Here is a 23,522-nt window from a genome sequence, read left to right as displayed (position 1 = left end):
TAAGGAATTCGACATTCAAAATTTTATTTTGTGTATCAATAATACCATAGAATTTTCTAGATCTCGACCAATGATATTGCGTCGTTTCAATGTCAAATTTGTTTATTTGTCTTTACTCCTCCTGTGATTTTAATAGGCTATAGAATCAAGTTATTCTGCCAAATGAAACTGTGTTTTAAACTCCGTTTCAAATCATTTTGTTAACAATTAATTTATTTATAATTAATCAAATTAGAGTTTATTTTTTTTCTATTTAAGATTTTCTTAAATGTGTATACTTTTTAATTTTCTCTAATTATTAATTGTAAGTTATAATTTGCTTATAATTAATAATAATTTCAACCCCGCTGTGCTAAAATAACCTAGAATAATATAATAACACGGCAACATCAGGTATTCTCGATGATAACGTCAATGACGCTCATCGGAGTGTTGCCAGACAGCCGATTTCGTCGGTTCCTCGGCGCCGTGGCGTATAAAATCGCGATACGGACGCTAATGCGAAGCATGTCGTGTGTTACCAACTTCCACGATACGCAGTACATGCCGAGGTCGAATGGTTTCTGTGTTGCCAACCACACTAGTCCGATTGACGTCGGCGTTTTGAGTGTCAACAGCTGTTTCTCCTTGGTAGTACAAATTTTCTCAGTGTTGCCAGCCTGGGGTTGATGTGCTTATGTGTTTGTTAATTTATACATGTTAGTTTTTAAGTTTACTTGTGATTTGAAGTCGAACTTGAATTATTTTACCGTATTATATATATATATATATATATATATATATATATATATATACGATAATATAATAAAAAAATATATTGTATTGTCATAAATAAGGAAATAACAGCGAGACAGACAGGAACTGTATGTATTGTTAACAATTCTCAATAACTAACTACATATATGCCCCATATCAAGTTTAACCTCATATCACGAAAAGCCCCATTTCAAGTTCGACTTAATATCATAAGCCATATCCATCAATCATAGGTGTGGTGGTTGATCGTATGCACAGCGTGCGTTGGTACACTACCGGACGGTAAACTCAAGCAGCGTGTCAACAACGCGCTGTCGGTCGTCTGCTTCAATTTTCTATCACGCTGCATATCAGCCGTGATAACGTATCACAATAGTGATCATAAACCCTGTAGCGGTATATGCGTCGCGAACCATACGAGCCCCATCGATGTTTTGGTATTGATGTGTGACAGCTGTTATTCGTTGGTGAGTCTGTGTATATATTTAAGTTAAATAAACAGCAGTGGCGTCCATATATACATAGCTGAAGAGTTTTGTTTGTTTGCGCTAATTTCATCTTGCAGTCTGATTTGGATAAAATATGCAAAAACATGGGGACAGAGCAGAGCAGTCACGTTTAACCGTTTAACGTGGATAAAACCGCATGGAACAGCTATTTCATTATATCAATTACGTTTCGGTTGGGGGGATTGGGTAGGCGTTAGGTAGAAGAAAGTAACCTATGTCTTTCCTTGGGGTTTTAACTTGCTTCATACTAAATTTCAACAAAATCTGCTTAGTAGTTTTGCCCAGAAAGCCTGACACACAGACAGGGTTCCTTTAATTTTCATAATATTAATATATATATGAGCGCCACTACTGTTTAACATAGTTAAGTTTAAACGCAAATGTAGATTACATGGATATTTCTTCTTAGTTATATCATCTCAAACGCAAGAATCGTTTTAAGTTCATTCATATACATTGACTTGGTGATAGGGTTAAGTACAAGCCCGTCTGGATATGTACGTCACTTATCACAAATTCTAACGCCAAAGAGCAATTCTTAGTATTGCTATGTTCCGGTTTGAAGGGTGAGTGAGCCAGTGTGAACAGGCACAAGGGACATAACATCTTATTTCCAAAGGTTGGTGGCGCATTGGTGATGTAAGCGATGGTTAACATTTCTTACAATGCCAATGTTTATGGGCCTTGGTGACTACGTATCATCAGGTTGCCCATGTGCTCGTCCGCCTACATATTCAATAAAAAAATACCGCCATACAGCAATTCTTGGTATTGTTGTGTTCCGGTTTGAAGGGTGAGTAAGCTAGTGTAATTGCAGGTACGAGGGACATAACATCTTAGTTCCTAATTTTGGTGGCGCACTGGCAGTATATGCTTCAAACCTTCTCATAAAGAGGCCTTAGCCCAGCAGTGGGACTTTCACAGGTTTTTACTAATAATAATCTTACAGAATTGCACTGTTAGAAATAAACAAAATTTCTTAATTAGACTGTGTTTTGGTGTCATAATTAGTTAAGTTAATTAATTGCAAATCAATGCGATAAACCCTTGTAACCGTGATTGTCTTATAGCATTCAAGATATGTTCTTAATTAGGTTATCGCTTAATTGAATATAAGTTTAAGTGGTAAGTTGTTCAAACTGTATGACGGGATCTTGTGATGTCAATTATAATATTGGTTATTATATAACTGCTTTTCGAGGGATATGCATGTGCATAATTAATCACGGGGCACTTATTCACCCTCACGAAATCATCGTAACATCGAATTAAACCATCAGGGGCATAATGTTGTAAAGTATAAACGTAACCATCAGGGGCATAATATTGTAAAGTATAAACGTAACCATCAGGGGCATAATATTGTAAAGTATAGACATAACCATCAGGGGCTAAATGTTGTTAAAATATCGATACTAGATAAAGTAATAATCAGATGATTTATTTTTATGTTACAGCTAATCTCAAAAACTATTGAACAATATTGATTTGTAGAAGATATTAGCTTTATTATGAATGATCTTGGTTTATTCCATGCCTGTACTTGAAAGTTATTAATATGTCTTCAACAAAAGTGTGTCATGATTCGAAACCGCGATGCATCTGATTTAAGGCGACCGTTATGAACTTTTTAGAATCAAATAATTTTAATTAGCAACGGATCATAAAAAATATATACATGTAATACAAAAAATAAATTTAAAAACGTACAGACGAAAAAAACCAACTCGAAAGCCTTCTAGCTTCTAGCTCTTACATAATAATATAATATACTATCTAAAACACGCGTGCATTGTCGATTTTGATTATGTAGCTATGTCATAGCGATTTAATGAATAGTGTAGAAGTTAATGTGTTGCAGCGCCGTCCAGTGACGAAGACAAAGTTGGTAGTATGTTATGGTAGAAACCTACATCTAAAAATATAAATGGGGCAATTTATAATGTTGGTCAATCGGTTTCAATTTGATATACAACATCGATTTTTATATATGTATATAGAAATAATATATAAAATCAATAACTTCGATGTTGTTTTGTTTTTAGATAACTTATTCAGGTTTAAAATTTGTATAGATCATATTTTCTATTTAAATTGTTTTGAAGTAACTGTTTGCTATAAACTAGTAATAGTTGTCGTGACGTCATCGTTTGTCTTTCGGTCGTAAAATACATGAAGCTGTAACATAACGATAAACATTTATGTGTAGGAAATGTAGTTTTCAATTTTATTGTTTTAACGAACTTTGAAATTGTTTGAATTGACAATGTTTTCAGATTGGTCAGCGACATAATGGTTTTCTAGGGCTCTTACAGAGGGCCCTGGCTCGGGCTTCGCCCCATATCTGGTTCGAACGATCTGAGGTCAAAGATAGACATGCCGTAGCGAGAAGGTTGGTATAAATATTTTTGTTTATGTATATGAATTTATTATTATTATTTCCAAGTTCGAACTTGCCATCTGTACATGCTTCTAGCACTGGCTGGTACCATCTTGGCTATATTTTTACGGATTAATATACACAAAACAATCCATCAAAAAAAAAAGAAATAAGAAATTCAATCATTTGTAAATTGTATTTAATTGTATGGAATTCGTGAATTGTATTCAAATTTGTTTCATTATTTAATCTGTCATTCATTATTTAATATACTTAATTAATTTGTGTTTTTTTTTTGCTTTTCCTATGTATTATTTATTATTAAAAACTTCATTCGTTTAATTTATAAGGTTATTATACATAAATAATATTAATATGAAGTCGATTTCAACAGATTAAAAGAACATATATCGGTAGCCAACAATCCACCGATTCTGATCTTCCCCGAGGGTACTTGCATCAACAACACATCCGTGATGCAGTTCAAGAAGGGTAGCTTCGAAGTCGGCGGCACGATATACCCGGTCGCCATCAAGTACGACACGAATTTATATATATATATATTTTTATGTTAAAGGTAAGCGGACGGGCAATGGGCCACCAGAAATTAAGTGGTCATCACCGCTTATAGTCATTTTCGATGTAAGAAGTATTAACCGTTCCTTACAACGCCAATGCGCCAACGACTTTGGGAACGAAGTTGAGCCTTGTGCCTGAAGTTACACTGACTCTCTTAACCTTCAAACCGGAACGCAACAATACTATATATTACTTTTTATAGTATAATAGTAACAGCCTGTTAATGTCCCACTGTTGGGCTAAGGCCTCCTCTCCCTTTTAAGAAGAATTTTTGGAGTTTATTCCACCACACTGCTCCAATGCGGTTTGGTAGAATACACATGTGGCAGAATTTCAATGAAATTAGACACATGCAGAATTCCTCACGATGTTTTCTTTCACCGTCAAGCACGTGATGAATTATAAACACAAATTAAGCACATAAAAATTCAGTGGTGCTTGCCCGGGTTTAAAACCACGATCATCTGTTTCACGCGTCTAACCACTAGGCCATCTCGGCTTTTTTTGCTGTTTGGCAGTAGAATATTTGATAAGTGGTGGTACTTACCCAGGCGGGCTTGCACAAAACCCTACCATCTACTATATCAAGTTGTGTATCTAAGGACAAAATTTAACATTTGATAGCTTATAATAAGCTTATAATAATTAGAAAGATGGTGATCGCTTATTATATTTATTGTAAATGACAATTCCGATATCCCAAAAAGAGAGACAGGTTTGGAGTTAAGCTGTGTGATTCCACCCACGTGGTTGGTGGATAACCAAGTATACACGTGGGTGGAACCCTCACGATGGTTACCAGTCGATTAATTAAACTTAGTCGTGAACACATAATCTTTGGGTAAGATTGGTGTTCTAACCACTGGGCTATCAAGGCCTCAGATTTTACTTTTTTAATAAAATATTGTTGCTGTATAAAATATTGTTGAGTTTGATACTTCTACTTTACAGTATCGACGTCACCATCGATGACGAGTAATATTCAGTAACATTTGACATAATCAGCCCCGAAAATTAAAACATAATCGGCCCCAGAAGTAAAACACCATCTGCTCCAGAAAAAATTAAAAAAAAGATCTTTTCAGGTACGACCCGCGCTTCGGCGACGCGTTCTGGAACAGCTCCCGCTACGGGATGCTGCACTACCTGCTGAACATGATGACGTCGTGGGCCATCGTGTGCGACGTGTGGTACCTGCCCGCCATGCACCGCGAGCAGGACGAGAACGCCGTGGACTTCGCCAACCGCGTCAAGGCCGTCATCGCGCGCCGCGGGGGGCTCGTCGACCTCATGTGGTGACTGGCTCATCCATCTATGTTATCTTCAAGCTCACCTGTGCTCACATTGCGAAACAATATTCTTTTTCTCTCTCTAATCTAATTAATCTCTAAGTTTGTTTTATAGATCGAAAATTTAATTACCTAGTAAGTAAGTAAATAACAGCCTGTGAATGTCCCACTGCGAGGCTCCTCTCCCTTTTTGAGGAGAAGGTTTGAAGCTTACTCCACCACGCTGCTCCAATGCGGGTTGGTGGAATACACATGTGGCAGAATTTCAGTGAAATTCGACACAAGCAGGTTTCCTCACGATGTTTTCCTTCACCGTAAAGCACGAGATGAATTATAATCGCAAATTAAGCACATAAAAATTCAGTGGAGCTTGCCCGGGTTTGAACCCACGATCATCGGTTAAGATTCACGCGTTCTTACCACTGGGCCGTCTCGGCTTTTTAATTATCTATACATAAGTTTATTATTTAAGAAATTTATCTGCTCTTACCCGCTTTTCCCGGTGGAATCTGCATTCGGAAGTACTTTCGCATTTAACTCAATATTGTTATATGACGATTCAAAATCTTTACTTACTTACTAATATTATAAATGAGAAAGTGAGTTTGTTTGTTAAGCTTTCACGTCTTAACTACTTAACTGATCGTCGTGAAATTTTGCATGCAACTTATCAGGGGTACAGAAAAAGACATATATTACCTGATAGGGGGGGGGGGGGTATTAAATAATGTCTTTTAAATTCTACTACTCTAAAGTATATTTTATGTTATTTACTTTGTTAGGTTTATATATATATATTATTTACTTTACCATATATTTTATCATTATTATTATATAATGCTTAAAAAGTAAATAAAATTTATTATTTTTTTTCTAGGGACGGTCAATTAAAACGCATGAAAGCTAAGAAGGAATGGCGAGAGTTACAACAGGAAGAGTTCAGCAAACGATTAAAAGGGGAGTAAGAACGAGGAGTTATTAGTAAGTGTCGACTTCGGGATGAGTCTTGTCTCTGTCTCACTTCAACGTAGCGAGTTAGAAGAGAACGGCAATATATATCGTCAAAGCATTTGTATATAAAAGAAAAATCGGTTAAATTTTTTTTTTTAAATCCTTGTAATTAATTCACTTTTAAACACTTTAGTGTTTTGTTAAACATTTGACCTCTCTTTCTGTCACCTTCGTTACGACATACGAAAGAAAGGGACGGCATTGTTTCACAAATCACCCGCGAAACATTTGTAGTGAGCCGTTTAGATGAAGATTTTTGTAAACTTTCGGATGTCTTTTGTGTAATCTGTACGAATTGTAAACGTAAAGATTGAAAGTTGTATTTTTGGAATAATTGTTCCTGTTGTCGGGTCGTATTGTTAAGGGGTTGGGGGTTGAAATCAAAATACACATTATTTAAGTAGGCTTATACAGTTTTGACGGTTTTACAAGAAAGCCGCAAAACAACAGTTGTTATTGTTGTGTTCCGGTTTGAAGGGTGAGCGAGCCAGTGTAATTTCAGGCATAAGGGACATAACATCTTAGTTCCCAAGGTTGGTGGCGCATTGGCGATGTAAGCGATGGTTAACATTTCTTACAATGCCAATGTCTATGGGCGTTGGTGACTCACCATCAGGTGGCCCATATGCTCGTCCGTAAACCTATACTATAAAAAAACCGGTTCGTAATGTAGATTTAAAAACCGGCAAGAAAATCAGTTACTGTTTCAACCATTTCAAATATATCATAATCATCTATTTAATCTTAGGTAATACACATTATTTGCTTATGTATTTAAAAAAAATCACATAATTAAATTATATAGCTATATACATAGCCTATGTCCTTTCTCGGGGCTTAAATTTGCTTCATAAGAAATTTCATCAAATTCGGTTCAGTAGTTTAGCAGTGAAAGCGTAACAGACAAACAGAATTTAGCATTTATAATATTAGGATATATTGATGCATTACATCGAATCTTACTTTCTTATAGATTGTTTTTTTTTTTTTGTATTAACCGTAGGATTACAGATTATAAAAGCATGTATGTATATCGATTTGTTACAGTGTGTAACGGGAAACGTTTGTCAATTATAAAAGTTTTTGAACGTTGTTCTTTGTTTACATTTTGTATCAATTATAATAGAGAAACTAAATATTATCAAAATTGTAAATCGAACTATACAGTCGATATGAGCACTCGTTTTTTTTGTTTTGGAAAATCATCCTATTATTGTGCTATGAAACGAATCATACATGTTTTCAATCGAACAGCAAGAGAAGTAAACATTTTTTAATTAAACTGTCCAAAGTGCCCGATTGTTTTTTTAAATAGCGAATACTTAATTTTAAACTCATCGAAAATATTAACATATCGGAATTGTAATGAAAACCCCATAGGTATGATGCCCAAAGCGATTTATCAATTAAAATAAGCTGTCATTCAATCATTCATTCATTCGATCGTGAACTGATCTTAATCGTGTTTTCTAAAGGGGAAAGGGGATCTAAAAAAAGCCCTTTGATATCGGCACTATTTCTTTCAGAATTTTATTCATATCGGTAGCTATTTATTTCGTTATACATAGCATTTAAATATAAAAAAATATATTAGTTTGGAGTATATATATGTGTGTAACGCTGCGATCACACTTATGTCTCGGTTGCGTAATTGTGACGCAACTCTAATCGGTCCAACCTCGCTCGGACAAGCGTTTAATACCTTTAGAGTTAATAGTGGATAATTCCAAATGTATCGTTTATGTAATCACAATTTGTATATAAATTGGTGTATTTAAAGCTTATTCTTAAATATATAATAACAAACATCTATGTAACTTGTTTGTATAACGTCGATTGTGACGCCAATCTTTCGATAGTTTAATCATTTAATGTTATTAAACTTAAGTCTCGTGGTCGATTACACGCAAATGTCTGACTGCAGTCTTATTTATATAATATTATATTGTATCAAATATACTTAAAACACAAATTCATACACAGATTTTAAATCACAGTTTTCTTTTAATAAAACAACTGATCTTCTTGCTTAGTTTTGGTATATCTGTGTTTTAAAATGGCGTCCTATCGTTTGATAAATAACGTGACTAAAATTTAATGTCTCATAGATAATTAACTTCATACAATATCATTTGATAATCGAATGATTTAATAATAACCAGACTTGGGCATAATGTAATCAGTATAACGATTAACGATTACAATATGTAATCATCAATCACGATTACAGATTAACTTTGATTATGAAGAGGTCGCGCGGAGTTTGACTCGCTCACTCTACTTTTTTTTATTACATTCGTTATAATGTAATCGTGATTAAATTTTAAATATTTTAATCGTAATCGTTAATCAGATTATATTTGTCCAAGCCTGATAATAACATTTATGTTAGAACAACTGTTGCGAATTGATTGCTTATCAGATGATATTAATTGATATGGAACGATTTTCCCCTGTCAGACGTTATTTGTCAAACATTTAGAATCGTTTAAAATAAAATCACAAATGTTGCCGTATTTTATTTAGGTTAACGCAAAAATACTTAAAATATTTTAATCTCGTCTTAACGGTTGTAAAGAATGAAATTGGCGTATTAATATTGACAAATAAAACTGGTCGTTAGCAAGTAGCTATAACATATTTATAAAATATGTTACAATTATTATTATATAACATAAGCATTTAATGCGTTTATGTAATTGCAATTGTTTAATTGTAAAAACGCAATGATGTAATTGCGTTTTTACAATTATATAATTGTAAATGAACTTTCGTGTAATTGTAATAATTACAAATGTGTAATGGAGTAAATGTAATAATCGTAATGTCGGTGATAACTGTTGTGATTTAAGAATGTTTTGTATGTCTGTATTTTAACGATTAATTGTAATAATTTATTGTAAAATTAATTTATATTACAAATGATAAACGATTTTATTTTGTTTGAATTATATTAACAATTAATTTTTTTTTTTTTTTTATAGAAAAGGAAGGCGGACGAGCATATGGGCCACCTGATGGTAAGTGGTCACCAACGCTCTTAGACATTGGCATTGTAAGAAATGTCAACCATCGCTTACATATCCAATGCGCCACCAACCTTGGGAACTAAGATTTTATGTCCCTTGTGCCTGTAATTACACTGGCTCACTCACCCTTCAAACCGGAACACAACAATATCAAGTATTGCTGTTTTGCGGTAGAATATCTGATGAGTGGGTGGTACCTACCCAGACGAGCTTGCACAAAGCCCTACCACCAGTAGGAATGAATTAATGATGACATTGCTATCGTTTTAATTGAGTATTAATAAGGATAAGGTTTGAAGTGATAATGATTCTTCAATTAGTAAGTGTGACCTACACTTTCAATTGAATTTTAAACCAGTTCCACACAACCGATAGAGCTGAAAGCACTTATTGTTTTTTTTATGTGATATATTATTTGTTTTTGCTGGTATTCTATTCCAACAAATTAACTTGTGTGCACATTGCACAGTTTTTTGTATCGAAACAATATTTGTGGAAATTAATTGTTTCTTAAATATCGAAATAAATAAAAATCCTTATTAATATTTCGCAAGGGCGGTGGTGTGCTCGTCAGTTGAGCTGAAAGTTGATAGCTCGGATTTCTTCAAACTGTCAGAACCAAGTGTGGAGTATACCTTTGTTGTACTAGTTTCCGCCCGCGTATGAGAGGGAGAGCGGGTCTTAGGTATCCTATGTCCTCCTCTGTACCCCTGACATGCAAAATTTCATGATGATCAGTTCTGTAGTTAAGGCGTGAAAGCGTAACAAAGAAAATCACATTTCGCATTTATAATGTTTACTAGAGTTTTGCCCGCGGTTTCACTCGCGTAGTTCTCGTTCCCGTTGGAATACGGGGACAAACTCGCTAATAATGCAGCTTTCCATAAATGAAAGGATTTTTATAATCGGTTTATTGGTTTAGGCGTGAAAACGTAACAAATAAACAAAATCACATTAGGGTATTAGTGCTGAATAAAAAAAAATTAGACTTACAATACAACCTTAATTCAGACGTAAAACACAGTGTTCTAACCAAATAATATTGACCCCTCCTTCTTGGCTGTACAACTAAGCTCGTAGATTGATCCATATTTTGACAACGTCAAATAACTCGATTTTTTTTCCTTTTCTGGCGTGTATAATCTATGCCCTATATTTATAAAAAATAGCTGACATCAATGCACAGCCCAAACCACTGGGGGACTAGCACCGTGAAAATTTGTATACGGGTTCCGTTTACTCTATTGGTTAGCACTAAGGAAAGATTTTTTAAACATTAACCTAACCTAACCTAACGTAGTTATTAAGGTGATGAAATTTTCTATGAAAATTATTCATTTTAAAATAAAGAAGTATGTTTCTAATGAAACAATTCTGAATTATGACGCGAGCGAAACCGCTGGTAAAGTACTAGTACTTACATATACTAAATAAGTGTAATAAAGTTTTTTTTCTATTCTATCGCAAATTAATAATAAGTATATTTGATTAAAAAAATATATTTGGGTCAATTTTAAATTTTTAAAAAGTTGCAAGTGTTGATTCGGTTTATAAGAACCAACGAGGTCGAGGTAGAAAGCTAGACTGCACTTAGTGAGCCTAAGTTAATTTATTTATTTATTACATTATAATAAGTGTTTTTTTTATTCCTTTGATATTTTTTTTATTGATTTCGTAATAGATTCCATCAGGTTAGAATTTGAAGGGGCTTAAGATGTTGGTCATGCTAAAATTAGGCCTAAACTCTGCCGCAATTTAGTAGGTACTAATTTTTTATCAACAAAAATACATAATCAAATAGATGCGGTTGGTAAAAAAGCTTAGTGTGCTCCCACACTAGTGAGATATATGTCACATATGTGACAGCAGCATAGCCAATATACGTCATCTTAATTGGGCTAGAGGTGCTTAGTATATTATTTTATAAGAATAAAAAATAATGAACTAGAAAAAATGCTCAATGCCTATATTTTTACAAAAACGAATAAATATACATTTCCGTATTTAAATACTAAAATTGTTTTTTTTTTTTAAACAATTACTCCACTTAAATAGTTAACGTTGATTTAAGAATTACTTATTTTTTTTAGTACAAGTTTTGCCGCCTTTTGAAACAATATGTCAGTTTTACTTTGAAATAACGCACGCTCATTGGATGGTGATAGCGTCTTTGACTACTGTCATGCAATCTACCAATTATTACTCTAGTTTGTTTAACCAACGTGATTATAGCATAATCTTATACAAGTCCCTGTGATTTCCTAATTATTATTTATAATCTGTAGAACTTTATAAACGTTATTTAGCGGGTAATTATTTAAACAATGCTTTTTTCGAATGTCAAATTAATAATGAAAGAGATAGAATTAGTTTTTAAGTAAACAGGCGCTAGGTAACGTTTATATTTAATGTAATATTCTAACAAATGAAATTAAAACATTGCTCATTTGGATTTAAGTACGATTGATTTTATTAGGGTAGATACCACCCACTCATCAGTTATTCTACGGCGAAACAGCAGTACTTGGTATTGTTGTGTTCCGGATTGAAGGGTGAGTGAGTCAGTGTAATTACAGGCACAAGGGACATAACATCTTAGTTCCCAAGGTTGGTGGCGCATTGGTGATGTAAGCGATGATTAACATTTCTTACAATGCCAATGTCTATGGGCATTTGTGACCACTTACCATCAGGTGGCCCATATGCTCGTCCGCCTTCCTATTCTATAAAAAAAAACATCTTTGGGCACGTGAAACTTTGAGGTTGGTTTTTATATTTATAACCATTATTTTAACGTATATATATTTCACTTTATTTTCTTAGTCTTTTATTAGCGCCGGCCCTGGCACTTAATCAAGGTATAACGCGATTGTCTTTGGTCGACGCTTTCACTTCACAAAAATTGCATTTTAGTTAATGTTATTTAAATAATAATTACTACATTTATAAATCAAACAACTGTCACCATAGCGATCGCTCTCGTCTCTCTACCCCACGGCCGGCGTTGTCCATATTACTTTAGTATTAAGGGCCTCGTCATTATTGTAGAACGGGTTTAAATTTCTTTAGTCAACAGTAATTGTGTCTGTTTGTTAATTTATTGCGTGTTTCAGAAGTTTTGTACGATTTATTTTGTGCTGGAGTAAATGGATGACTCTAAAGTGTATTTTATTTAAAATCCTTTTTTAATTAATATTATAAGTGAACTATTTATTGAACAAATTACATTAATATGGTAAATTATTATACTATTTTGTTTTAGTTCTTATAGTTTAAGCGGCGACCGTAAAAGTGTGGCCATAAAATATAAGTATAAAAATACCGTAGACAGAGAAACGAATAGGCAAAAGGGCCGTGAAACCGCGATTGAGACAGAGATAGAGTGTTTAGATATATAAATTATGCACATGAAGATTTGAACTTTGATCACATACGAGCCCTAACTCTAAATTCCTGACAATTGTTTAACTCAACGCTACGACCAACGCGTATATAATTTAGAATAACCTAATATTTATTGAAGTTAATTTGATTATAAATTTTGTTTTAATGTTATTTAACTTCGTGATATGTTTTTTACAACTACCGACATTATAATGATTTAACTTTTGTATAAAAAGCGATGTATGGTTGTTACTCTGCCTGTTTAAATAAATATTGTTTATAACCACCCAACACTTCTTTCGCTATCCTGGCCCACCTTCTGTTTCACAATATTAGTACGATTTCTATTTGACTGGACTGTTAGATACATTTTTTGTATGTCATATTAAAATAATAAATAAGATATTATTTTACAAGGTAACCCACCTGACGCAGAAACTTAAATCGCTTTAATAAATCAAATAACGAAAATATTAATAGCATTTATTACATAACAATTCGTGTCTTATAGCACTTCAACAATAATTATAATATATTTTCATACATCATTAACTTTTAATATTTTTAGAACTCATCATTCTCAAATGGATGGTGTTTGTGACCGAGAGATCTGAAAAAAAAAATAGTTTTTATATATTTTATTTTTTTAAAACGACTGTTGACGGTCCTTTGCACGAATGCACCAGGCTCACCACTTATAGGAACATATGGCGAAGGCTCGTGAGGCGAATAACATCTGCACCCAAAAATTCATAATAATAATACTTGATGGCGACCAGGACCGCTCTGACAAGAGTGTCACGACGAAAAAGAAGTTTTATAGCCCGAATAAGTAATAAAATATTATTGAATATAGTAAGTGCATATTCACACTTGGTGATAGGGCTTTGTGCAAGCCCGCTTGGGTGACCATTCATCAGATATTCTACTGCCAGCTTGGCTGATGTCTATCCTCTTCTTTCCCAGGATATCAGTGTCAATCAGACAGCTCAGTCCTATATACATTAACAGCCTGTAAATGTCCCACTGCTTCGCTAAGGCTTACGCTCACTTTTTGAGAGGTTTGGAGCTTATTCCACCACGCTGCTCCAGTGCGGGTTGGTGGAATACACATGTGGTATTGCTTTGTTAAGCTTGAAGGGTGAGCGAGTCAATGTAACAGGCACAAGGGTCATGACTTCTTAGTTCTAGGTTATTGGCACATTGATAATGTAAGGGATGGTTAATACGTTTTACAGCGACAATATCAAATGGGCGGTGGTGACCACTTACAATGAGGTGGTCCATTGACCAGATTGCCTATTTAAATTAAAAAAATATATATATTTAGAATACAGAAGTGAAAACTGACTACATTAAAACCTCGAATTGGTCTTTTTAAAAATAGAACACCAAATAATAAAAATTGATGTAAATAACTCACTCGATTACTATTAAAAATACAAATAAGACAATTGAACACATTCAACAGATCACAAGTCGCGCCAATAATTAATTAATTACTTTGACTTACACTCCAAAACAAAATGGCGGTTTTAAATTAGCGCGCGTCTTTTTTTTTAACAACTCTGTTGTATGGACCAAGGAATCTTCTAACTGTATATACTCACGCTGTCATCGGCACGAACCGCCCGTTGCAGTCGAATGTATTGATGAGCTGAATGTCCTCGGGAGACAGTTTGAAGTCGAACACGTCGAAATTCGAAGCGATACGAGACTTGTTCACTGATTTCGGAATTACAATGTTGCCACGTTCAATTTGATATCTGAAAACATTCATTATGTAAATTATTATAATATGTCAATTATTATAATTTGTGTCACCATAGCGTTCGGTACACGGTAACAAACTGACTTCGAGCGTCAGACGAGTAAGGGTAAGATTTCAAACGTCAGATGACGTCATTGTAAGATTTGTTATTGTAAGCGTGTTAATGTGTGCGTGAGACATAGAGCTCATATGTTTACACATCGTGATTATTTTGGGACTCACACCATTTTATTTTATTGATGTAGTTGGTTGTAAATTCATCTGCTTAAAGATAACTGTCATTTTTCTTCTATTAATAATTATTCAAATCTAAAATTAGAAATATACTTTCATTGTAATATTATAGTTTAATCAATTCATATTTTATAACCGAATATTTTAAACGAATTACTATTGCTTATAATTTATTTTTTAACTGAAATCTTTACGGATATTTTGATCCTTGCAACACTATTAAAATTTATATTAATTTTTGAACCTACTTGTGCTCCTTGTATAAAGAAATAAATTAAAAAATCGGTATGTAGGACTGGGCTGTCTCATTGACACTGATATCCTGGGGAACAAGGGGATAAGCATCAGCCAAGCTAACCTGATAAGCACCTGCGCGACGGTCTTTCCGATCCTGCTAGCAATTTCCTTCAACTTGGGATCATCCATCAGCTGTGGGTCGCCCGGTTTCGCCCAGGGTCTGTCGGGGGAACCCAGCGGCGAGTATGCTGTCAGCTTAATGCCGCGAGCTTCGCAGAACTGCTGCAGACGGGTCTGATTCAGATACGGGTGACACTCCACCTGGAATAAAAATTATATTTGTATTTGATAAAGTTAGAAAAGAAAATTATAATTATTTGTAACAAACATATAAAGTATTAGAGTGCACAACTTGACTATGTATTTCATTTAAGAAAATATGTAATTATTAGGTTTTTAAGCCGAGATGATGTCTCGGCTTTAAAAACTCACGCATTCTAACGAGTGGTTAGAATGCGTGAATCTTAACCAATGATCGTGAGTTCAAGCCCGGGCAAGCACCACTGAATTTTCATCATCATTTTCAGTGCTTAATTTGTGTTAATAATTCATGTCGTGCTTGACGCTGAAGGAAAACATCGCAAGGAAACATGTATGTGTCTAATTTCATTGAAATTCTGCCACATGTATATTCCATCGACCCACATTGGAGCAGCGTGGTGGAATAAGCTCCACATCTTCTCAAAAAAAGGGGGCCCAGCAGTGTGACATTCACAGGCTGTTACTGTACTAGGATTTTTATTGGTTTAACTCAATAGAATTTACATTGCGAATTTTAAAAGCTTTAATCCTGTAATACGTCCATTCAAAATAGTTTAAAAGCGAACTTGAATAAAAGATTTTTATTTTCATATATTCGACTCCTAATATTATAAATAACTTTACTTTTAATAGGAAACTAGACTGCACAAATCTCTACCAATGTCTCATTTCATAAATTTGGGCTCATTTAACTAATGTTTTAGTTAAATGAACGTTTTGTACGCTGTCTCTAATTATGTTTCACTAATTTGACTCACTGTCTCATTGTGCTCATAATATCCTTAAGCCAAATATGTCACATTCACCTGGTTGATGACAGGTTTAATTGTTGCATGTTCTAGCAGCCTCTCGATCTGCTTCGAGTTAAAGTTGGAGATACCCAAATTCTTAACAAGGCCTTCTTTCGCTAGCGGTTCCAGAGCCTTCCAAGTGTCGACATAGTCCACATCGGAGTACTGGATCTTTCCCGATTCATCTGCGGGAAATAATTCACCTTCCTCCTGAAAATATTAAGCATATTTATTTAGTCATATTTTTACAAAAACTTTATGAATTATACATTTAAACCCTTCTCAGAAATCACTCTGTCTATTGGTGAAACCCGTATGAAAATCTGTTCGGTAGTTTTTGAGTTTATCGCGGTCACACAGACAGACAGCGGCGGAAATTTTGTTATATAATACGTGATAAGTGACAATTAACATTACTAGTTGACGCACATCTTAATCTGCTTTTCAATTATTAAAATAATCATGTATATACCTTGTACGCCTGCGGCCAGTGAATGAGATAGAGGTCCAAGTATTTCAGATTGAGGTTCTTCAAACTCTGCAGCAGAGCACCACGCACCAAGTCCGGCCGGTGGAATGTGTTCCACAGCTTGGACGTCACGAAGAGATCCTCCCTGTTCAGACGCAATGTGGACTTTGATTACCAGATTGTGTTGAAAATAAGACATTAACAGAATTTTATTTATAGAAACCTAAGATATTAATGTTTGCGATTCATAGAATTATGAACTGATCTCCATCACCATGAAAGTTGTACAATATAGATATTTAATGAAGGTTTTTATACTGTCCACTTTGTTGTAACTTTATATAATGGTAGATTCCAGGTGTTAGGTATAAAGATTAGCTTTCTTTGAGGTTGAAGCTTGTTCCAATCCACATCAGAACCGGTTCAGTGGTTCAGCAGTGAAAGCGTAAGCGACAAACGAACAGTTACTTTCGCATTTATAAATATATAATGAGTGATATATATAACAGAAATATCACTCATCACGAGATCTCTTAAACTATCCGCCCGATGGACTTGAAATTTGTCAGAGTAACTCCTTCCCCAACGTAGACGCTAACTAAGAACGGATTTTACATTTTTCTTATAGTGCACAAGTGTGTGCGCAAACACAGGTGCACTCTCTATTCCCTAACTCTCATAATCCGTTGGGACGGCAATCCGACACGACCGGAAAGAGTTCATACGCAGGACCAACGGCTTTACAAGCTTTCCGAGGCTCGGGAGTGTACACACTTCCAACTTCCAGACTCCGGGCTGATACTGAGAAATTTCTGACAGAAAAACCCAATAATTTTTTATTGGTCTTGGGAATTAAACCCAGGGCCTCCGGGTCTGCGGCCTTACATCAAGCCACTGGACCAACGAGGATTATGAATCTATGTATTCCAATCGAAGAAGGAGTAAAGATAAACAAACCTTAGATTTATATAATACATACTATTTTCTAATTTTTCTGCTGTATTACGCACTGCTACAGTTCTTGATTAATTTACCTTTATTTATAATACAACACAATGCCACTTAAGTTATAACATTAATTTAACTTTCGAAGTTCCGATTACAACTTCGCGGACATTGAAAGCGCCATTTTTTCGCGAATCCATAGTGAATATCATAGATTATTCAAGATCTCGACCAATGATATCGGTGTCAAAATTGTTTATTTGGGTTTACTCCTCGTGCTTGGAATAGGCTGTACCTACCTCTTTATAACTCCCTCAGCAATTTTCTCGGTGATAGCCTCTCCTACTTCCTTCTCATTCCCGTAGACGAACGCGCAGTCGATGTGTCGATAGCCGATGTCGATCGCGTCCTTCACTGCTTGCGTGACCTCACCAGGCTTCGACTGTAATTCGTTTTTAATATTATTGGAATTGAATCGATAATGCTGTCCATCTCGTGTGTGGGTATGAAAAGGACAGCAAGTTTTTCAGACATTAGCCATCAGGGAACTAATCTCGGAAAATCTTCTATAACAAAATATCCAGAGGAGTTTATTATTTACATCCTCGACTTGCTACAAATACTTGGTGGTAGGTGCTTCTTGCATCTGGGTGGATACCATTCACTCATCATTATTCTACCGTTAAGCACCGCTATTCGTATTTTTGTGCTCCTGTTTGTTGGACAAATGAGCCAGAGTAACTACAAAAGGGTCATAACTTCTCGGTCCCTAAGTTGGTGGCGCATTAGCAATACTGTCAATGGGTGGCGACTTGCCATCAGATGACTCATTCGTGAGTCAACCTACCTATTATGAATTAAATAATAATAATGTCATTTATCTTATTTAATTCGAACGTCACGTGATATCAATGTTACCATATCAATTTCTATGCACCGAGATGATTATGATGTCCTCCAGACCGATTTCGGCCATGACGGGTATACTCAAGAGAGATTAGCCAACTGCACACCAGATATTATAGTGCACAAGCGTGTGCGCAAACACTGGTGCACTTTTTATTCCCCTAACTCTTATAATCCGATGGGACGGCAATCCGACACGACCGGAATAAGTTCAAGCGCAGGACCAACGGCTTTACGTGCTTTCCGCGGCACCGCACACTTCCAAAAGACTGCAGGCTGCTACTGAAAATCTTTGACAGAAAAACTGACTAACTATTACAGGCACGACCTGGGTTTTGAACCCAGACCGTCGGGATATGAGGCCTTATAGCCACAAGGCCAACGAGGCAGTCGATATCTTAACAACCTACCTAGACAACCGTTAAGTATTCTAGATAAGAGAAATATAATGAAACCACTTCAAACGATATATGTTTTGAAATACTCGATAAAACATTATTTAATTGACGGCACTCCAGTGATAACATATTAAATCGCATATATTATATCATACGTGTGGCCTTGTGTTTATTGTTATCTGTAGCATTAAATAAAGCTGGTTTTACACACACCATAATTATTTTCACAATCAAATAGTTGATATTGGTAAACTAATATATATTTTTAAATATATAATGCCACTCCTGCACTTAGACGTTACTCTTTATTTTTTTTTAATAGAATAGGTAGGTGGGCGAGCAAATAGGCCACCTGATTGTAAGTGGTCTCCAACGCCCATAGACATTGGCATTGTAAGAAATGTTAACCAGCGCTTACATCCTTAGGAACTAAGATGTTATGTCCAATGTGCCTGTCATTACACTGGCTTACTCACCCTTCAAATCGGAACACAACAATACCAAGTACTGCTGTTTTGTGGTAGAATATCTGATGAGCGGGTGGTACCTACCCAGACGAGCTTGCACAAAGCCCTACCACCAGTGAAACTTCACTCCACGCCCGTGTATCGTAGCGAATCAATAGGATCTACAATAAACTTTAAAGTCTGTCCCATCTAAAGCCGGCTCTACACTCGCCCATTAATATCGGCCGTAAACTTTAGCTGGAATTCGCGCATGGAACAGTCTATTATACACTTGCGGTTCAAAGCTATCGCCATTCGCGTCGCGATAGTAAAGCGGGCTAAGGCAGATATTTCAAGTTGTATTTAAAAAAAAGATACACACACTGTATAAATAATTAAGCACTTCATTCAATAAAATAGTTTATTTGAATATTTACATTACCCCCATTTAAATAACATTTATTTTACCCCTACTAAAATTTGTTTAAAATCAATCATCATACAAAATTAATTTTCTCAGTATCCTGTTATGTTTTACAGGCATTTGTCAACCCGATAAAGTATAGTATATTTTAATCTGATCGAACAACTATAATATTATACAAAATTATTAGTTAAAAATGTAATTTTATTTTATGACCAATAGAAAAAAAAATTGTCATCTACATAAGCCCAAGATGCTCATTATTCTGCCCAAAAAAAAAATCTTCAAATATTATTTTCAAAGTGTAAAACAATCAATGATCAAAACTTCAAATGTCTAGTCTACAGTACAGTACAGAATATTTGATTGATTCAATCAACAACTCCATTGTAAACCATCACTTGGCCTTAACATATATACATAATTATGTTTGTACATGGTATGTAACTATAATCTATGTACAAAGCATTTGATTTGGTTGGTAGGTTATTATCTTATAAATAATGTCATTATTTGAATATATGTATATTATATGATTGGTGGATTTTGTGTAGGAACTAATTGTATGTTATATATACAAATTTGTTTTTTTTTTTTTAAATATATAAGCTAGCGCTTGACTGTTATCACATCTAATGGAAAGTGATGATCAGTCTAAGATGGAGCGCGCTTGTCTAGAAGATGCCTATTCACTCTAGAAATTACATTCCAAACCAGTGATAGCACATGATAATAATAGCAATATGATTTGATATATGCATTGTAACTATTGCACATATTATGTTTTAGATTGTAGGTCTTATTTATTTCTTGTCAAGATGCTTGTATAGAAAAAGGTACTCTTCTGTTATTTTTTTCCATACCAGCAGTAGATTTTTATAAAAATAGTGTAACACGTAGAATGACGAATTTGTTTCCAAACTAACCGTACATTTGGTTGTTATCTGTTATTGTTTTGCGAAAATATTTGACATTTCCATAGAAAAGTGAATAACAACTAATAATACCTAATTAATTAAACACTGGTTAAGATTTATAGGAGAGATTAAATAACAAATTAGATTATAAAATAAAATAGTTTTTAAATTAAATTCCAATGTATTATGATGATGTGGTATGATGTATCAAGAACAAATATATTTATAAGAAAATATTCATATTTATTATTGTAAGTGTATGTAATATAATTACCTTCCAAGTTCCTAAGCCCAATATTGGGCACTCGGATCCATTTGCTAATACAATTTTAAGTACTTTTGACGCCATGGTACACGATTTATTACGATAATTATTTGCAAGCAACAACCAACCGGCAAATGTGTGACTAAAGTCTCTACTAAAACTTAAAGTGTTGCCTGTTAATCCCAAGTACCAAGTTACGTCAAAACTTCAAATCTCTACAAAACAATATTTTGTAAAATGTAGGAAACACATAAATAAATGATGTTTAAATAAAATTCTGTAATGTAAAATTCGACGATGCTAATAATTGCGTTAGTACAAACGGTTGAGTTGCTTTCCCTATTCAAAATAGGTGCCTTCTTGTACCTGTTTTTTAGGTGCACAAAAATCCTATATGAAGTATAAGTTATTGAAAAAAAAAAAATTATGTCATAGCGAATGTGAAAAAAATGCAGGATTTAAAATGCTATGCCGTAATATATTTTTATTTTATTTTATTACATGATAGAAACAAAATTATGTACATTTTTTCATTATTGAATGAAAAGTTATCTATAAACAGACTGACAAATCATGAAGCTTGCCAACTTCTATGGTTATTTTTACTTGATATTTTAGAGAAAAAAAATATTTATTTTCATGATACCTTTAATATAACATAGATTTTTCATGCTAAACATTTTAATATATTTAAATAAATAAATGTGTGTACATGTATTTTCTTTAACTTAATAAATATATTATTCTTACCTATCTATAGATAGGTTAGGAGAATATAAGTAGGTGAGATTAGTTATCTTAGGCTATACAAACGAGTCTAATTCTTAAGCTATTGTGCTCTAAATATATCTACATTATTATTATTAATAAAGAAATACTTAAATCCTTTTCAAGAACTTGGTATACCAAGTAATATGTTTAAAAAAAATCATTGTATGACCTGCTCACACTATCACATTTGCAATTAACGCATTTAGAGTATAGTTTTTTTACGTGCCAATTAAAATAAGTTTTAATTAAAAAATATATTAATCAAGTTGATTTAAAACTGTATCAATTCGTTACTCTTTGATTTGTACATGCTTCTAAAATAAAGCATTTTTTACTTTTTTTTGTTTTAATTTCTGTTTTATTTAACATATGTTTCATGTAAAAAAAAATACAGATATTTCATTTTTTATTAATCTTAAGCCTTATAAAAGCAAAAAAAACTTACTTTCCAAGTACCAATTCCAATCTGGGGAAGTGTATTTCCGTTGCCTAATTTGACCAGTGGAATTTTAGTAGCCATTATGTTAGGAAGCGCGTAAAAGTTGTCTGTCACCGACTCTTAATAAACGTATATAACGCGTATTTACGATCGACTTATCTTAACCTTTTGCGTTATCGATATTTTAAATATAGTAGGATTGTATGACTTTGTTTGCTAGTTAAAAAAACATTAGGTTTTATAATATTAGAAGCATCGAACAAAAAAGTCAGGATGGGCTTAATTGAAAATTTTATATTAGATCTTGTATAACAAAGCAAAAGAAAATATTTTTCTGGTATTAAATTTTAGCGGTATTTAATTTTAGTTTTTGTTTTTAAGTTGTTTTTGCAAAAATATTGTTTATGTATATCCCAAAAAGTTCATGTTTTTCATCAATACCCCACCAAGTGTTGTTCCATTGCTGGACACATACGACCTCTCTTAAAGCACGTCACTGCCCGTGATTAAGAAGAGATTAGCACTAATTCAAATTTTTAGGCTGTATGGAACGAACTACGTTTTTGTGTTTTAATAATTTAATAGTTTTAATAAAAAAATATAAATGTGCTTTTTTTAAACGTAATTGTTTTAGCACCTGGCGCACATAACAAGAATGTGACTACCTTCATAAACTTTTTAACTCCCTATAACAGTATTGATTTGCCATAAATTAAAATTAATTAAGCATTCGTATTTTAAGAAAATGCACAAACAAACTTGTAGCATATTTAAATAATACGTTTTGTAATCTTTGCCACGTCATTAAATGACAAATTAAAAAAAAATACATCAAAGATGGACAATATTTACAATAAATATTAGATAGATAATGGCCTTATCCTTTAATTTGTTTATTAGAAGCCTATTTATTAAGATAAAATCTTGCAAATGACATCTGTCGGATCACTGTTGCAACCAGTTCGAGATCTTTACCTCTCGCAGACCGGCGGAAGGAATGGTGCCGACCACGCTGCCGAGGTGGTTTCAGAGCGGGCCGTATAACGGTCGACGCCCTGAACAACGCCACTATCTTAGTTTAAGATACTTTTGTACTAGGGTACAAAAGTGCCCTTACCCTGATATAAAAGTTTACGGTTAAATTTGGTTTTGACATTACGGTATATGGTAACGCTGTCGGCTTGGTCCATCCGAATAAATTTAGAATATTCAAAGTTGGATTGGTATTGAATCAGGTACGTATCGTAATCG

At 34.0% G+C, this 23,522-nt stretch overlaps 2 protein-coding genes and 1 long non-coding RNA gene across 5 annotated transcripts in view; 2 read left to right on the top strand and 1 right to left on the bottom strand.

Moving 5' to 3' along the window:
* LOC126779720 (uncharacterized) overlaps positions 1 to 9,457 on the top strand; it is a 71,420-nt gene extending 61,963 nt beyond the window's left edge. Inside the window, exon 2 of the long non-coding RNA XR_007670388.1 lies at positions 7,141 to 9,457. This is a non-coding gene — a long non-coding RNA (uncharacterized LOC126779720). The remainder of the gene's footprint in view (positions 1 to 7,140) is intronic.
* Positions 1 to 9,457, top strand: part of LOC126779531 (glycerol-3-phosphate acyltransferase 4) — a 29,611-nt gene extending 20,154 nt beyond the window's left edge. Inside the window, exons 6-10 of one of the 2 annotated variants that reach the window (XM_050503593.1) lie at positions 990 to 1,223; positions 3,542 to 3,657; positions 4,040 to 4,180; positions 5,310 to 5,519; positions 6,391 to 9,457. In XM_050503593.1, the coding sequence (XP_050359550.1) occupies positions 990 to 1,223; positions 3,542 to 3,657; positions 4,040 to 4,180; positions 5,310 to 5,519; positions 6,391 to 6,478 (789 nt within the window). In that variant the 3' untranslated portion in view covers positions 6,479 to 9,457. Of the gene's footprint in view, positions 1 to 393; positions 631 to 989; positions 1,224 to 3,541; positions 3,658 to 4,039; positions 4,181 to 5,309; positions 5,520 to 6,390 lie in introns of both variants that reach the window. The other variant, XM_050503592.1, reaches the window with a different exon arrangement.
* Positions 9,458 to 13,403: 3,946 nt separating this feature from the next.
* Positions 13,404 to 22,405, bottom strand: LOC126779610 (aldo-keto reductase family 1 member B1-like). Of its 2 annotated transcripts, none has more exons than XM_050503757.1 (7): positions 22,278 to 22,405; positions 18,005 to 18,147; positions 16,764 to 16,905; positions 16,307 to 16,501; positions 15,301 to 15,500; positions 14,548 to 14,703; positions 13,404 to 13,547 (listed from the first exon to the last, which is right to left on the bottom strand). In XM_050503757.1, the coding sequence occupies exons 1-7, from the start codon at positions 22,350 to 22,352 to the stop codon at positions 13,502 to 13,504; spliced, it is 957 nt and encodes a 318-aa protein (XP_050359714.1). In that variant the 5' UTR covers positions 22,353 to 22,405; the 3' UTR covers positions 13,404 to 13,501. The 2 variants fall into 2 exon arrangements, with proteins under 2 accessions (XP_050359714.1, XP_050359713.1); XM_050503756.1 differs by lacking the exon at positions 22,278 to 22,405 and adding an exon at positions 21,071 to 21,215.
* Between the last annotated feature and the right edge of the window lie 1,117 nt (positions 22,406 to 23,522).

This window comes from Nymphalis io, chromosome 29 (assembly GCF_905147045.1).
Source record: "Nymphalis io chromosome 29, ilAglIoxx1.1, whole genome shotgun sequence".
NCBI lineage: Eukaryota > Metazoa > Arthropoda > Insecta > Lepidoptera > Nymphalidae > Nymphalis > Nymphalis io.
This window is presented reverse-complemented; position numbering and strand designations above follow the sequence as displayed.